Genomic DNA, 17,552 nt, shown 5'->3' on the forward strand with positions numbered 1-17,552 from the left:
GCAACACTTCAGCTGTGAATATACTGGGGTCATCCATTGCATCCATCGTAAATTAGGGGACCACATCGTCGAGCAGCTCCAAAAGTGGAACTTCCTGTTGACCAAACATTTTAATTCCAATTCCCATTCCCATTCCGACAGCTAGGTACATGGTCGTCTCTTGTCCCACTATGAGGCCACCCTCAGGGTGAAGGAGCAACACCTTTATATTCCATCTGGGTAGCCGCCAACCTGATGGCATGAATATCGATTTCTCCTTCTAGATAAAAAAAACACCCTTTCCCCTCTTCTATTCTCCACTCTGGCCTCCTACCTCTTCTCACTCCCTGAGTTCCCCTCCTCCTTCCCTTTCTCGTATGATCCACTCTCCTCTCCTATCAGATTCCTTCATCTCCAGCCCTTGACCTTTCCCACCCATCTGGCTTCACCTGTCACCTTCCAGCTGTCCTTCTTCCTCTTCCCACACCTTTTTATTCTGGCGTCTTCCCCCTTCCTTTCCAGTCCTGAAGGAGGGTCTTGGCCCAAAGCATCAAATGCTTATTCATTTCCACAGATGCTGCCTGACCCACTGATTTCCTCCAGCATTTTGTCTGTGTTGCTACCTCACTTTTCTTCTTCTGTGCTATTTAATTTTTTTTGTAACGTAATTTTTTTTATATCTTGCACTGTATCACTGCCACAAAACAAATATCACAATATACATCAGTGCTAATACATCTGATTCTGACTCGGGACGTCGTGAGGGGGGACATTCTTCCAGGTCGGTGGAAATTGCTGAGGTTTTGTCACTGGCTCGAAGTTCTGTGACAACAGCTGGAGCAACCAAAAATAAGCAATAATTCAGCCAAGTCCTTGAAGGACTTGTCTTAATCAGATCAAAAGGTTCCTCCTGAAAGACCTGGCAAACAAATTGGATTTTTGATATTTCAGCAGCTTTGATTTCCCTTTTCTCGATACCAGAAATTCAGCTGCAAATCTTTCCTAACCATGGCATAAATGGGGATTGTTGTGTTATCTGTCTTGCTCTTATCAAGTACCTGCAGATCCCTTCCCAGCTTTCGAAACAGAACAATGCAGCACACTTTGACCCACAATGTTCAGATTACACTTTAACCTGCTCCCAAAATCAATCTAACCCTTCCCTCCCTCACAGCCCAGCATTTTTCTTTCATCTGTGTGCCTATCCCTAATTTATCTGCCTCTACCACCACCCCGGCACCTTGACATAGCATTCCAACCACCTACCACTCTCCATGTGGTGAAAAGGGCAGCACCATAGCGGAGTGGTTAGCACTGTGCTTTACAGTACCAGCGACCCGGGTTCAATTCCCACTGCTGCCTGTAAGGAGTTGTGGGTTTCCTCTGGGTGCTCTGTTTCTTCCCAAAGATGTACCGGTTATTAGTTGTCCCACAGTTAGGTGGATTAAATTGGAAGATTGCTGGTTAGCGCAGCTCAAAGAGTTGGAAGGGCCTGTTCCACGCTGTGTTTCTAAATAAAATATTAAAAACCTGTACTTTTCTCCAGTCACTTTAAAGTTATGCCTGCTTGTGTTAGCCATTTCCTCCCTGGGGAATAGATCTCTGGCTGACCACTCTATCTTCTTTATGTACACCTCAATCAAGTTAGCTCTCATTCTCCTTCACTCCAGGGAGAAAAGCCCTAGCATACTCACCCAAACCCATTCTTGTGTCTTCATTTCACAACAGACATCAGAAGAAATTGACTCTCAAATTTTGAACACCGTAGCTTGAGCACGATGAGTTTGCTGAGCCCCAGAAAACACTGCCGATATTAAATTTAAATACCTTTTGAATTATTAAATTGAAATATCTGTCATCACCATACAATTATGATAAATGTGATTCTAATTATCACTTCACTTAGGCGAGTTATGCCACATCCAGTCGACATGTTATTGGAAACCTTGGTTAAACTGGGAAGTCGACAGGCTTTAAATGTTAAAGGCCCAAAGTACTCGGTGAATTTACCATTCATTCATCTTACTTTCTTACTTCTCTCTGACTAATGAATCTTGGTGGCTATATACAAGGTTGTGCTTCAGTCGTTCTTTAACAGGTTATTGATAAATTTTATGATGATTTACAACGACTTTTAAATGCACTGTTTGTATTTTGCACGGCTTTGCAATTTGAGTTTATTGATCTTTCTATAAATAAAATGAATTATAAGCAACAAAAAAATCATTGCATTCAAAGTGAATGAAGTCAGCAATGTTACAAATCCAGGAGTGCTAATAAATTAAATTAATATACAACATCAAACTACATTTAGTGCAGAGTCAGTTTGCTTATCAGATCAAGCAAACAGGAAATACTGCTGTGAGCATTTGGGACAGATTTGGATAGTGCTTTTCATTCAGTGTAATCGACTTAAATAGAGCTGCTCCTTATAGAACACAGAACATTACAGCACAGGACAGGCCATTCAGCCCACAATGTTGTGCCAACCTCTTAGCCTACCCTGAGATCAATCTAACCCTTTCCTCAGGCATGTTGTTGGTCGTTTCTGCACCTTGTGGTGCATCGGGCAGCAACCGTGCCGTTCCTTTAGCATTTTGTCTGTTTTTATGAGGCCAAGTTGCTCGCTGGATGCTCAACCCAGCACGGATGGAAAGGGTGCAAGGAGCTGTTTCCGCTTATATAGCCCCCCATTTTCAGTCATACCTGTGGCTATCTATGAGTTCCTCAAATACCCCTAATGTATCTGTAATGTACCTAGGCAAGGGTGTTTCAGACAGTGATGCAGGTGGATGCTTCCCTGGTGTCATGGATTATTGATTACCTGACTGGCAGACCACAGTACGTGCGCTTGCAACACTGTGTGTCAGACAGAGTGGTCAGCAGCACTGGGGCTCCACAGGACACTGTCCTGTCTCCCTTTCTCTTCACCACCTTGTGGTGAACTAGATATACCTGTCTGACTGCTCCTGTGGCTCCTCCCAAGACCCTGCTGACTACCCCTGTGGCTCCTCCCACAGACCCCTGTATAAAGGCGACTGTGGCCTGCTGCTCTCCCTCATTTTCCCCAGGATGTAGTGTTGTTCTTCATTCAATAAAAGCCGATATCTCACTACCTAAGTCTCGGCGTGAGTTATTGATGGTGCATCAATTTTATTGAATGAAAGTTACAACATGGAAACCGCTTTACGCCCAGAACGCCTAGACTTGGACCCCCGAGACCCTGGAGCAGCTCTTGCCTTTGAACACTGGCTGGTGTGCTTCCAATCGTACTTAGAGGAGGTTCGTGCCACCGACTCGGCTGTTCGGCACAAACTTCTCTTCTCGAGGGTCGCCCCAAAAGTTTATTCGTTCATCAGGGACATATCCACCTACGAGGAGGCGCTTGCCGCCCTCCAAAGACAGTACCTGCGGCCAGTAAATCCAGTTTATGCACGGCACCGCTTGGCAACGCGAAAACAGCGGCCTACGGAGTCGACTGCTGAATTTTTCCGCGAGTTACTGACCCTAGCGCGGGCCTGCGACTGCAAAGCGCTCACAGCGGAACAGCATAAGGAACTCTTGGTCCGAGACGCTTTTGTGACTGGGGTTCGGTCAGTGTGTATCCGCCAGCGGCTGCTGGAAAAAGCTGATCTTACCTTACGCTCCGCGATAGAGACGGCCGATTCGATAGAGGCTGCGCAACTGTACGCCGAAGAAGTCCAACCGAGCCATTCCCCGGTTCCGAGCGAATTCGCCAACGCCGCTGCCAGTCGCGGTATCTCAAACCCCACGAATTCGCCAGGTACGAAACTCTGTTACTTTTGTGGGCTTCGGAAACATGCCCGGGTAAGCTGTCCGGCGCGCGAAGCGACGTGTTCCAGCTGTGGGAAGAAGGGCCATTTCGCCAAGGTCTGTAAATCTAAACCGCGCCCGGGGTCGAGCAGCGCCGCGTCTGAGACCTGGGGGCCGCCATTTTGCATGACCGGATGTGGACAACCATCTTTGCCAACGTCACCAGGCCCCGCCCCCGACTCGCCATCTTGCATGACCGGATGTGGACAACCATCTTTGCCGACGTCACCAGGCCCCGCCCCTACCTACCCGTGTGCGACCTGGGAGCCGCCATCTTGCATGCCCGGATGTGAGCGGCCATCTTTGCTGGCGTCACCAGGCCCCGCCCCCGACTCGCCCCGTTCTACGCTGGCTTCCGTGACCCTCGATCAAAGCGCTCCGCACCAGCTCGCAAGGTCGATGATGGACATCCTGGTGGAGGGGCACAGGACTAGCTGCCTGTTTGACACGGGCAGCACTGAGAGTTTTATTGACCCGGCCACAGTGAAACGCTGCGGACTCGTGACACGACCGGTCCGTCAGAAGATCACCTTGGCTTCAGGGTCGCATTCCACAGACATCCGGGTGGGTTGTGTAGCGACATTGGTGGTGCAGGGCACAGAATATCGGAACTTTGCGTTCCTGGTCATGCCTCGACTGTGCGCACCTGTGCTATTGGGGCTGGACTTCCAGAGCCATCTCGAAAGTGTGACTATGGCATATGACGGGCCCCACCCACCACTCACTGTCAGGAATCCTCAGTTTGGTGGGACTTCGCCATATACTCCGTTACCACACGCACATACACCCCGAACCCCACATCCCGCCCAGCACCATGTCGATAGCTGTGCTGCTGACACTATTTGCAACCTCTCCACCCTCAAGATCCCTCCCCCATCGCTGTTCACCAACCTGACCCCCGACTGTAAGCCGGTGGCGACTAAAAGCAGGAGGTACAGCGCGGGGGACAGGGCCTTCATTCAGTCAGAGGTGCAGCGGCTGCTCGGGGAGGGGATCATTGAGCCGAGCACAAGCCCATGGCGGTCCCAGGTGGTCGTTGTTCGGACTGGGCAGAAAAATAGGATGGTTGTGGACTACAGCCAGACCATCAATAGATTCACGCAGCTTGACGCGTACCCCCTACCCCGCATCGCGGATATGGTCAACCAGATAGCTCAGTACAAGGTGTACTCGACAATTGATCTGAAATCCGCTTATCACCAGCTCCCCATCCGCCCAGAGGACCGCCCCTACACCGCCTTCGAGGCGGGTGGCCGGCTCTATCACTTTCTGCGCGTCCCGTTTGGTGTCACAAATGGGGTCTCGGTCTTCCAGAGGGAAATGGACCGGATGGTGGACCAGTGCCAACTGAAGGCCACATTTCCCTATCTAGATAACATCACCATCTGTGGTCGCGACTGGTCGGACCATGACGCCAACCTCCAACGTTTTTCCAGGTGGCCGATGCTTTGAACCTCACTTATAACAAGGACAAGTGTGTGTTCAGAACCACACGACTCGCTATCCTTGGGTATGTCGTGGAGAACGGGGTCATTGGCCCTGACCCCGACCGTATGCGCCCCCTGTTAGAACTCCCTCTTCCCACTACTCTCAAGGCCCTCCGGCGGTGCTTGGGTTTTTTTTCCTATTACACCCAATGGGTTCCCCATTACGCAGACAAGGCCCGCCCCCTGGTCAAGTCTACCACCTTTCCCCTCTCTGCCGAGGCCCGCGCGGCCTTCAGCTGCATTAAAGGGGACATTGCCAAAGCAACGATGCATGCGGTAGACGAGACCATTCCCTTCCAAGTAGAGAGTGACGCCTCTGACGTCGCGCTGGCTGCTACCCTCAATCAGGAAGGCAGGCCAGTGGCGTTTTTTTCTCGTACCCTTCAAGGCTCTGAACTTCGGCACTCCACGGTGGAGAAAGAAGCCCAAGCCATAGTGGAAGCTATTCGGCACTGGAGGCACTATCTCGCCGGCAGAAGGTTCACCTTGCTGACCGACCAGCGCTCGGTTGCGTTCATGTTCAGCAGCCAACAGCGGGGCAAAATCAAAAATGATAAAATTTTGCGATGGAGAATAGAACTCTCCACCTATACTTACGATATCCTGTACCGGCCTGGCAGGCTCAATGAACCGTCTGATGCCCTATCCCGGGGACCGTGTGCTAGTGCCCAGCTCGACCAGCTGTATGCCCTTCATGCCCAACTTTGCCACCCGGGAGTCACCCGGTTTTATCACTTCATTAAAGCCCGGTACCTGCCGTACTCCCTGGAGGACATCAGGACGATGACCAGGGACTGCCAGATCTGCGCTGAGTGCAAACCGCACTTCTACCGTCCTGACACTGCGCAGCTTGTCAAGGCCACCCGCCCTTTTGAGCGACTGAGTATTGACTTTAAGGGCCCCCTTCCCTCCACCGACCGCAATGTCTACTTTCTCAGTATTATTGACGAGTACTCGCGATTCCCCTTTGCTGTTCCCTGCCCCGACACTACTACCACGTCGGTCATAAAAGTCCTGCGCCAGCTCTTCACACTGTTCGGATATCCCTGCTATGTCCACAGTGATAGAGGGTCCTCCTTTATGAGTGACGAGTTGCGCCGGTTCCTGCTTGCTAGGGGCATAGCTACTAGTCGCACCACGAGTTATAATCCCCGGGGGAATGGCCAGGTGGAGAGGGAGAATGCCACGGTGTGGAAGGCCATACTTTTAGCCCTTAAGTCACAAGGGTTGCCGGTCTCCCGATGGCAGGAGGTCCTCCCTGAGGCACTCCACTCTATCCGCTCCCTGTTGTGTACGTCCACTAATGCCACCCCTCACGAACGCTTATTCTCTTTTCCCAGGAAGTCTGTCACTGGGACCACCCTGCCAGTTTGGCTGACGTCCCCGGGGCCAGTGCTGCTGCGTAAACATGCGAGGAGTAATAAGTACTCACCACTGGTCGAGAAGGTTCACCTCCTGCATGCTAATCCCCAGTATGCCTACGTGGTCTTGCCTGATGGGCGGGAGGACACGGTCTCTGTCCGCGACCTGGCGCCCGCAGGAGCAGCGGACCACTACCCCGAGCACTCCACGGTAACTTTGCACCCTGTACCCGAAGTGACTCCACGCGCACCGTGCCCCACACAGACTCCGCATGCGTCTGCTCCAGGGCCCTCGCTCACACGCGAGGGATCCCTGACACCTCCTGTTGGGACAGAATTAACCCACTCTCCGCCTTCGGAGCACACACCACCTCCGGCACCTGTGCCGTCATCACCTCCGGCTCCTGTGCAATTGCAGCCGGAGCTCCGTAGATCGCAGCGAACGATTCGACCACCTGATCGACTTAACCTGTAAATATACTTGGGAATTTTTTTTTAAACAAAGGGGGGGTGAATGTGGTGAACTAGATATACCTGTCTGACTGCTCCTGTGGCTCCTCCCAAGACCCTGCTGACTACCCCTGTGGCTCCTCCCACAGACCCCTGTATAAAGGCGACTGTGGCCTGCTGCTCTCCCTCATTTTCCCCAGGATGTAGTGTTGTTCTTCATTCAATAAAAGCCGATATCTCACTACCTAAGTCTCGGCGTGAGTTATTGATGGTGCATCACACCTACACCTCGGACTTCAACTACTGCACAGAGTCTTGCCATCTTCAGAAGTTTTCTGATGACTCTGCCATAGTTGGATGCATCAGCAAGGGAGATGAGGCAGAGTACAGGGCTACGGTAGGAAACTTTGTCACATGGTGCGAGCAGAATCATCTGCAGCTTAATGTGAAAAAGACTAAGGAGCTGGTGGTGGACCTGAGGAGGGCTAAGGCACCGGTGATCCCTATTTCCATCCAAGGGGTCAGTGTGGACATGGTGGAGGATTACAAATACCTGGGGATACGAATTGACAATAAACTGGACTGGTCAAAGGACACTGAGGCTGTCTACAAGAAGGGTCAGAGCTGTCTCTATTTCCTGAGGAGACTGAGGTCCTTTCACATCTGCTGGACGATGCTGAGGATGTTCTACAAGTCTGTGGTGGCCAGTGCTATCATGTTTGCTGTTGTGTGATGGGGCAGCAGGCTGAGGGTATCAACAAACTCATTCATAAGGCCAGTGATGTTGTGGGGGTGGAACTGGACTCTGACGGTGGTGTCTGAAAAGAGGATGCTGTCCAAGTTGCATGCCATCTTGGACAATGATTCCCATCCACTCCATAATGTACTGGTTAGGCACAGGAGTACATTCAGCCAGAGACTCATTCCACTGAAATGCAACACTGAGCGTCATAGGAAGTCATTCCTGCCTGTGACCATCAAACTTTACAACTCCTCCCTCGGAGTGTCAGACACCCTGAGCCAATAGGCTGGTCCTGGACTTATTTCCACTTGGCATGATTAACATTATTATTTAATTATTTATGGTTTATATTGCTATATTTCTTCACTATTCTTGGTTGGTGCGGCTGTAACGAAACCCAATTTCCCTCGGGATCAATAAAGTATGCCTGTCTGTCTGTTATGCACTCATCACTCTGTGTAAAACTTACCTCTACCATCTCCTCTACACTTCCCTCCAATCAGCTTAAAGGTATGCTCCCTTGTATTCACTCTTCCAACCCTGAGAAAAGTTCTCTGGCTGTCCACTCGAACTACGCCTCTCATCATGTACACCTCAATCAAGTCACCTCTCATCGTCCTACACTCCAAGGAAGAAAGCCCTAGCTAGGTCAACCTAACCTCTTAAGAAATGCTCTCCAATCTAGGCAGCCTTCTGAGATCTCCTCTGCATCCTCCCTAAAGCTTCTACATCCTTATAATGGGATGACCAGAACTGAACACAATACTCCAAGTGTGGTCTAACCAGAGTTTTATAGAGCTGCAACATTACTTCGCGTTTCTTGAACTCAATCCCCCGACTATTGAAGGCCCACACACAGTACACCTTCTTAAACAGCCTAACAACTTGCATGGCAATTTGAGGGATCTTTGGACATGAACCCCATGGTGAATTTGTGAATATAACTTTATATCATTGAGTTTCAAAACTGCAGCAGGGGTACGGTCTGTTCCAAAGATTTATTTTTTCAATGCTTGGGGGCATATCCTTTTCAAATCTTTGATGTTTAGGCATGCTGAAATATGCTGAAGTCTCAGTGTCTGAGATCTGATTTTGCATTGGAAGCTTACTCACTGGTGGATGGTGGGGTCAAGTACAGGTACATTGTACAGTACAGACAACTTTGCGTGACTTTGCATAGGTTATGTCAAATAAGTAACCTGCACAAAGATAAATGCATTTTTTGCAGGCCGTCACTCCATTGAACTCTCAGTCTACCTTTTTATGACCTTGCAGCATATTGTCTACTTGCACTGAGCTTTTTCCATAACTGTAACACTTCATTCTGCATTCTGTTTTGTTTAACCTTGTACTACCCCAGTGAATTGATCTGTATGAATTTTCCTTATTTAGATACCTCGCAGAATAGGCCCTCAGAGCTGTGCTGCCCAGCAATCCCCCGATTTAATCCTAGCCTAACTACGGGATAATTTACAATTTACAATTAACTTACTAACTGGTAGGTCTTTCAACTGTTGGAGGAAAGCAGATCACCCAAAGGAGACTCATATGGACACGGGGAGAATGTACAAACTAACAAGCAGTGGCGGGAATTGAACCCAGGTCACCTGAACTGTAAAGCGTTGTGCTAACCATTACTCTACTACAAGACAAGTTTTCCGCCTCATCTCGGTACATGTGGCAATTTTTTTAAAAAACAGTTTCCCAATTTAATGTGAAGTGAACTTCTCTAGAATTGTAAAGATAATGAACATAATCATAAATATGATTCCAACAAATGTCTGTGGATTGAAGTCTGTTATCTAAGCAAACTTAAAACACTGTTTAATTTGGGTTTTAAATATGCCTCTGACTATTTGAGCCAGATTGATTTCTGCTATCGTACTGATAATGTTATCACGCCACTGTGATGCTGTTCTGTTGCTTCAACGATTCCAGTTGTGATTTGCTTATAGGTACACGAGTTTATTGTATGTTGCCAGGTCGAGCGCTCCTACGATTGACTGACAAGAAGCTGGAAAGAATGGGCATCGTGCAGGAGGCACAGCGACAGCACGTGCTGCAGCAGGTTCTGCACCTCAGAGTCCGAGAGGAAGTTCGGAACTTGCAGCTGCTCACTCAAGGTACGGAACACAGGCTCGGATTTGGCCAAATCAGGCTTAAAATGTGTTTATCCTTATTACTAAGTTCAAAGTAAACTTATTCTCAAAATTCATATGTGTCACCCATATACAATCATGAGATTCATTTTCTTGCGGGCATACAGAATAAGTTGAAGAAACTCAACAGAATCGATGAAAGACTGCATCCAACAGGGTGGACAACCAACCAATTTGTAACAGACAACAAACTCTGCAAATACGAAAGAGAAGAATAAATAAATAAATACATACATATATAAATACATAAATAAATAAATAAATAAATAAATATTGAGAATATGAGTTGATGAGTCCTTGAAAGTGAGTCCATAGGTTATGGGAACATTTCAATGACGGGGCACGTGAAGTTATTCCTTCTGGTTCAAGAGCCTGATGGCTGAGGGGTAATAGCCGTTCCTGAGCCTGGTGGTGGGAATCCTGAGGTTCCTGTACCAACTTCCTAATGACAGCAGCAAGAAGAGAGCATGACCTGGATGGTGGGGGTCCCTGATGATGGATGCTGTTTTCCTGCAACAATGCTTCATGTAGATGTGTTCAATGATAGCGAGGGCTTTATCTGTGACAGTCTGGGACATATCCAGTAGATGTTGTAGGATTTTCCGTTCAAAGGCATTGGTGTTTCTATATCAGGCTGTGATGCAACCTGTCCATATACGCTCCACTATACATCTATAGAAGTTTGTCAAACTTTCAGATTTCATGCTGAATCTCCACAAGCTCCTAAATGGAGGCATTGTCATGCTTTCTTCATAATTGCACTTGGGTGCTGAACCCAAGAAAGATACTAGCTTGTATCTGGACCTTCTCCAGCTCTGTATCCCTTTTCCAAGATGGCGGCGCGACGCAGCTTGCAGCGGCCACTCTGGAGCTGATTATCTGTTATTTGTGAAGTGGGGTGCCGTGCGCAATCATAATTGATTGAAAACAGACGTGGGAGCACGGAGGAACATCGGGAAATCTCCAGGAAGACCTTCGTTGCTGCTGCTGCTGTGAGGTCCAGGACTCTGCTGGGAAGAACAGGCCCCCAGTCCTCGGGGTCGCGTTGCCGTTGGCCGTTGGTGGGGCCGTCTTAATACACTCAGCAGAGGCTGGGTTCGACGGAGCTTTCGTTGTGTGCTGCGTCTGCGAGGCTGAGTCGGGCGGCGCCGTGGAAGTCCATAGCGGGGGTACTCCCTTCTGCCACCGGCGTGGGATGGCGAGTCTTTCAGGACCCTGGGGACTTGTGGAAATTGTGGTGATTTCTTTTGAACTTATAGTCCTTTAACATCTTTGGACTATTTTTACTGTGCCCATGGTCTTTTTTTTAATCAATTATGCTATTGTTTGCACTGTTGTAACTATATGTTGTAACTATGTGGTTTTGTGCAGGTCTTGTAGATTTAGTTTTTGGTCTTCTTTTGTCTGGTAGATTTGGAGCTCCTTTCCGGGGAATGCGCTAGACGGTAGCACGATATTAATACGCAGCAGCCTCTCCAGACTCTGGATTGGGGATTGCCAAACGTTATGTGGATTTTCTGGTGTAGTCTGTTTTGTCATATGCTTTTGTGATATCATTCTGGAGGAACGTTGTCTCATTTTTTAACTGCATTGCATTTGTGGTTTCTAAATGACAATAAACTGAATCTGAAGCTGAATCTTTTGCCAATCACCTTTCCAGCTCTCAACTTCACCCCAGCCCCTCCGGTCTTCTCCTATCATTTCGCATTTCCCCCTCCTACTTTCAAATCTCTTACTGTCTTTCCTTTCAGTTAGTCCTGACGAAGCGTCTTGGCCCGAAATGTCGACAGCACTTCTCCCTGTAGATGCTGCCTGGCCTGCTGTGTTCCACCAGCATTTTGTGTGTGTTGCTTGAGTTACTGTCGCCTTCCTGTCAGTTTGAACCAGCCTGGCCATTCTCCTCTGACCTCTCTCATTAACAAAGCTGCTCGCTGTTTTTTGCACCGTTGTCTGTAAACTCTAGAGACTACTCTGTGTGAAAATCCCAGGAGATCAGCATTTTCTGAGATACTCAAACCAGCCCATCTGGCACCAACAAGCATTTCACAGTCAAAGTCACTTAGATCATATTTCTTCCCCATTCTGATGTTTGCCCTGAACAACAACCGAACCTCTTGACCATGTCGACATGTTTTATGCATTGAGCTGCTGCCACATGATTGGCTGATTATATATTTGCATTAACGAGAGGTGTACCTAATAAAGCAGCCACTGAGTGTATACTGTATAATAAATATCCTGGCTTAGGATCTACCTGTCCATTTAGAATGTGGTAGTCAAGTTGTATTTATGATGCGTCACGTAATTAGCAAATATAATGTCAGATCAATGAGGCAATTACAGAGCCTGTGAAGATTTATTAACCATATTCATCAAATTGGCCCTAATATGTAAAAAGGGCCATTCGAGTAAGTCAGTGCTAGTGGAAGTCACTTTATAAGACCAAAATGCTTAGGAACATAATTAGGCCATTGGGCCATCATGGCTGATTTATTATCCCTCTCAGCCCCATTCTCCTGCCTTCTCATCATAACTATTGACACCCTGACTAATCAAGAACCTATCAACCTCTGCTTTAAATATACCCAGTGACTTGGTCTCCACAAGCTGTCAGCAGCAGTGAATTCCACAGCTTCACCACTCTCTGGCTGAAGAAATTCTTCCTCTGCTCTGAATGAACATCCCTCTATTCTGAGGCTGTACCCTCTTGTCCTATCTAGGCCTTTTGATATTTGAACTTTCAGGCATAGTGTTTTAAAGCATGTTTATTCACGGTTTGAAGCTTCATTTATTTTCAAAGTATGTATGCAGTGTGCAACCCTGAGTTTCTTCTTCTTCTTCAGGTAGCTGCAGAGCAGAGAAAATCCATGGAGGTCAGCTCAGAGAGAAACAGCAAGCCCACATAAAAAACAACAACCCCCAAACACTTCTCCCCCCCGTACAAAAAGCTAACAAAATGCAACAAGAGCATCAACCGCCAGATCCCTCTCTCCCCACACAAAACGCTTCAAGAGCATCAGCCCTCCCCCCCCAAAATCCCTCTCCCCCGCACAAAAGAAAAACGAGAAAGAATGGGCGAAAACTCAGAATACAAAAACCATAAGACTGAAAGAAGTCCATAGTCCATAGTCCAAATCCATAAACACAAAAACCTCGGTAACATCCTCCAACATCATTGAAAGAGAAAGACACAGAGGCCTATCCTCCTGGTGCAGCGATAGGCCACACAGGCTCCTTCTCCAGCAGCAGAGTGCTCCCACCAGTGATCAGAAGGCATGTAGTCTATGCTCACCCTCCACATTCACCTCAATATTTCACTGTCACTCGTCACTTCAATCGACGAACAAAATTCAGAGTTAAAATATGATTGAGGAATTGTGAAATCCGTCTTAATGCCCGCACGAGAAAATAGATAAACAATTGCTATCTTCTTTTGTCTTGAACAAATTCACAATGATTGAATTGTTCATTACTTCTACTGGCACGAAAATTAATCATACTTGTAACGTCTCGGGATCGAAGCATATTGAATTTTCCTTGAGGTATAACAGTAAAATGTGGTGATAATGCAGAATGTGGAAAATACTTTAAATATTGCAGAGACAGATCTGTTATGATTTATTGTTCAGGTGTTTTGCCTTTGCAAAGTTTGGAGTCCACTTTCTCAGCAGAGTTGGTTTTGCATGTTTGGTTTTGCATTTTATAGTTGTGCTTTTGGGCGGGACGTAGATGATGGCGTCCTTTGGCGGCTTTGACTGATGAACAGGAGCAAATGATATATCAACAAGGAAAAGATCTTTTAACTTTGTAAAAGCTTTTGATCAGATTTAAAGTATAGTTTACAGTAAAACATTGGTTATTTGTGTCTGTACTTGATTCTGAGATTTTATAATTAATAGAATAAAACTGACCAAAAGTTGACACTTTTTTTAAATGGCTTTTTTCCCCAGTCTGGTTTGCTTTGAGAAATATGTGGTGGTACAGTCTGTTGGAAAACATGGACGCAAAGTGATGGATTTCCTTGATAGTTTAATATCCCTTCTCCCTCCTGGAAGACTTTCTCTACTTAGAGTCATAGAGAAGTAAAGCACAGAAACAAGCCCTCCAGTTGTAGTCCCACCCAACCTCAGTGGAAAAAGCCTGCTTGCATTTACCATATAATCATATAACAATTACAGCATGGAAACAGGCCATCTCGGCCCTTCTAATCCGTGCTGTACGCTTACTCTCACCTAATCCCACTGACCCACACTCAGCCCATAACCCTCCATTCCTTTCCTGTCCGTATACCTATCCAATTTTGCTTTAAATGACAATACCGAACCTGCCTCTACCACTTTTACTGGAAGCTCATTCCACACATCTACCACTCTCAGAGTAAAGAAATTCTCCCTCGTGTTACCCTTAAACTTTTGCCCTCTAAGTCTCAACTCATGTCCTCTTGTTTGAATCTCCCCTACCCTCAATGGAAAAAGCCTATCCACGTCAACTCTATCTATCCCCCTCATAATTTTAAATACCTCTATCAAGTCCCCCTCAACCTTCTACGCTCCAAAGAATAAAGACCTAACTTGTCCAACCTTTCTCTGTAACTTAGGTGCTGAAACCCAGGTAACATTCTAGTAAATCTTCTCTGTACTCTCTCTATTTTGTTGACATCTATACCCTTAATAATATTGTATACCTCTATCAAATCTCCTCTCAATCTTCTACCTTGCAGACCTAACCTATTCAGTCTTTCATTGTAACTCTGGTCCTCCGGACCCAGAAACATCTATGTAAATTTTCTCTGTACTCTTTCAATCTTATTTACATCTTTCCTGTAGGTAGGGGACTAAAACTACACGAAATACTCCAAATTAGGCCTCACCAACTTCAACATAACATCCCAACTCCCATACCCAATACTGTGATTTATGAAGATCAGTGTGCCAACAGCTTTCTTTACGAGCCTATCTAGATGTGACGCCACACCGTTCACTGTGTAAGACCTGTCCTGGTTGGTCCTACTGAAGTGCGACACCTTGCACTGGGCTGCATTAAATTACTTGCTTGCTGTCACATAATTTCACGTTCAGCTGGTATCTGCTGGTACTTCGCTTAAATGCTTGTTTTTCACTCTGTGATCTTTCTTGGAATTTGTTGGTTAACTGTTTGTTACTGTAGGTACAGTTTCTCAGAGTGTGCACTAGTGGAGATTAGCAGTGTGAACCCTAGATGCTTCATCTTGATATTTTTCTACTTAATAGTTGCCGAGTTCACTTGTGGCAACCTTTCCCACTGCTGCCAAGTACCAGCTGTGGCAATGCAGTTGGAAATTTGGCCAGTTTCACCAAAGATCTGGACCACAGCCCTCTATACCCCTCGCATCCATGTCCCCATACAAATTTCACCTAAATGCTGAAATCAAACCCACATCCACTACTTCCACTGGCAGCTTGTTCTACACTCTCACCACCCTCGGAGTGAAGAAGTTGCCTCTTGTTCCCCTTAAACATTTTACCTTTCTCCTTTAACCTATGACCTCTAGTTCTAGTCTCACCCAACCTCAGTGGAAAATGCCTGTTTGCTATTACTCTATCTATACCCCTCATAATTTTATATGTCTCCCCTCATTCTCATACACTCCAGAAAATAAACTCCTAACCTATTCAACCTTTCCCTAGACCTCAGGTCCTAAAGTCTTGGCACTATCCCTGTAAATTTTCTCTGTACTCTTTCAATCTTACTGATATCTTTTTTTTGTAGGTAGGCACCAGAACTGCACACAATACTCCACATTAGGCCCCACCAACATCTTGTACAACTTCAGCATAACATCTATAATTCTGCCAACAATGGTTGTGTCGGCAAATTTATAAACGCCGTTTAAGCCACACAGTAGTGGGTGTAGAGAGTGTCGAGCTCTGGGGTTAAGCACACATCCCTGAGGTGTGCTAGAGTTGATTGTCAGCTAGGAGGAGATGTTATTTCCAACCTGCACGGACTGTGATCTCCTAGTGAGGAAGTCGAGGATCTAGTTGCAGAAGCCTAGGTTTTGAAACTTGTTGATTGGAACTGAGGGTATGCTTGTGTTGAATGCTGAGCTGTAGTCAATAAATAACAGCCTAAGGTAAGTATTACCATTGTCCAGGTGATCCAAGGCTGTAAGCCAGCGAGTTTGCATCCACTGTAGACCTATTGTGATGAAAGGCAAATGCAGTAAGACTCGGTCGATTTTAATTGTAAAATCGACTTTACAATTGACTATCAAATTACAACACATATTCAACAATTCCTGATGATGTATTACAATTATTAGAAGTTGTCAAGACTACGATCAATACATTGATGAATCACAGGTCTCCTTATTGTAAAGCAAGCATTTGCAAATATCGCTTCCGACAGTTAAGGAACATTGCATTGTTTCCACACAAAGTATTTCTGTTTTAGAGCATTTTATTTTGACAGTGCTGTAGATGAGGTGTTCAAAAGGTTTCTGCAGTTTTCATTCTACCCGCAAAAAGATGGGTTTCCCAATGGCCAGCTCTTTTAATTCCAATCCTCGTTCCTATTCCAGCGTGTCAATCCACGGCCCCTTAAACTGCCACAGTGAGTCCACTCTCAGGTTGGAGGAGTTTGGGTACCCTCCAACCTGATGGGGGGAACATCAATTTCTCTGAGTTCTGTTAAATTTTCCCCTTCACCCTTCTCCCTTCTTCTATTTCAAACTCTGGCTCCCCTCTTAGCTCTTCTCTTCACTGGCCTATCACCTCCCCCTCATGCCTCACCTCCTTCCCTTTCTCCCATGGTCCACTCTCCTCTCCTATCAGATTCCTTCCTCTCCAGCCACTTACCTTTTCCATCCATCACTCCATCACCTTCCCAGCTTCTTGCTTCATCCCCCGTCTCCCAACGAACTGGCTTCACCTATCACCTTCCCCCACCTCATTATTCTGGCTTCTTCCCCCTTCCTTTCCAGTCCTGATGAAGGGTCTTGACCCAAATCATTGACTGTTTATTCCCATCCATAGATGCTGCCTGACCTGTTGAGTTCCTCCAGCACATTGTGTGTGTTGATCTGGCTTTTCAGCATCTGCAGAATCTCTTGTGTTTATGTTCATCATTGTGTTGTCTGGGAGATTAAGGTTAATCCTGAAAACTGCAGGATAAATTGAAAAAGAAGGCTGGCAATTCTACCAGTTTTCATTTTCTCAGCAGGCAATAAAGCTCTTCCTTCTCGATTAGTTTTATTTTTACATGGAAGCAAAAGCCAGCTATTTTCTTTTACCAAATTTTTTCTGAGCATATTCAGTTTCAGTGGATTGCATTTTACTGAATGGAACATATATTTTTAGATACATGGATGGGAGAGGTCTGGAGGGTTATGGACTAGGTGCAGGTCAATGGGACTAGCGGAATAAAGTTTTGGCGCAGACAAGAGGAGCCGAATGGCCTGTTTTCTATGCTGTAGTGTTCTGTGGTTCAGGGGATGATAAATAGCGGAGGGGCTGGTGGGGGAGAAAGGGAGCACCTAAAATTGGTAAACTCAGTTTACATG

General features: G+C 46.5%; 1 protein-coding gene across 6 annotated transcripts in view; it reads left to right on the forward strand.

The window, feature by feature from the left end:
* The window catches only part of samd12 (sterile alpha motif domain containing 12), a 157,127-nt gene that overhangs the window by 89,755 nt on the left and 49,820 nt on the right, over positions 1–17,552 (forward strand). For 5 of the 6 annotated variants that reach the window (XR_012097749.1, XR_012097759.1, XM_073037428.1 and 2 more), the window contains exon 4: positions 9,836–9,976. Coding sequence is in view for 4 of the 6 variants with exons in the window: in XM_073037428.1 (XP_072893529.1) it covers positions 9,836–9,976 (141 nt within the window). In the remaining 2 variants the exon portion in view is untranslated. Of the gene's footprint in view, positions 1–9,835; positions 9,977–11,423; positions 11,572–17,552 lie in introns of those variants that run through there. The other variant, XM_073037567.1, reaches the window with a different exon arrangement.

Source organism: Hemitrygon akajei, chromosome 1 (assembly GCF_048418815.1).
Source record: "Hemitrygon akajei chromosome 1, sHemAka1.3, whole genome shotgun sequence".
Lineage (NCBI taxonomy): Eukaryota > Metazoa > Chordata > Chondrichthyes > Myliobatiformes > Dasyatidae > Hemitrygon > Hemitrygon akajei.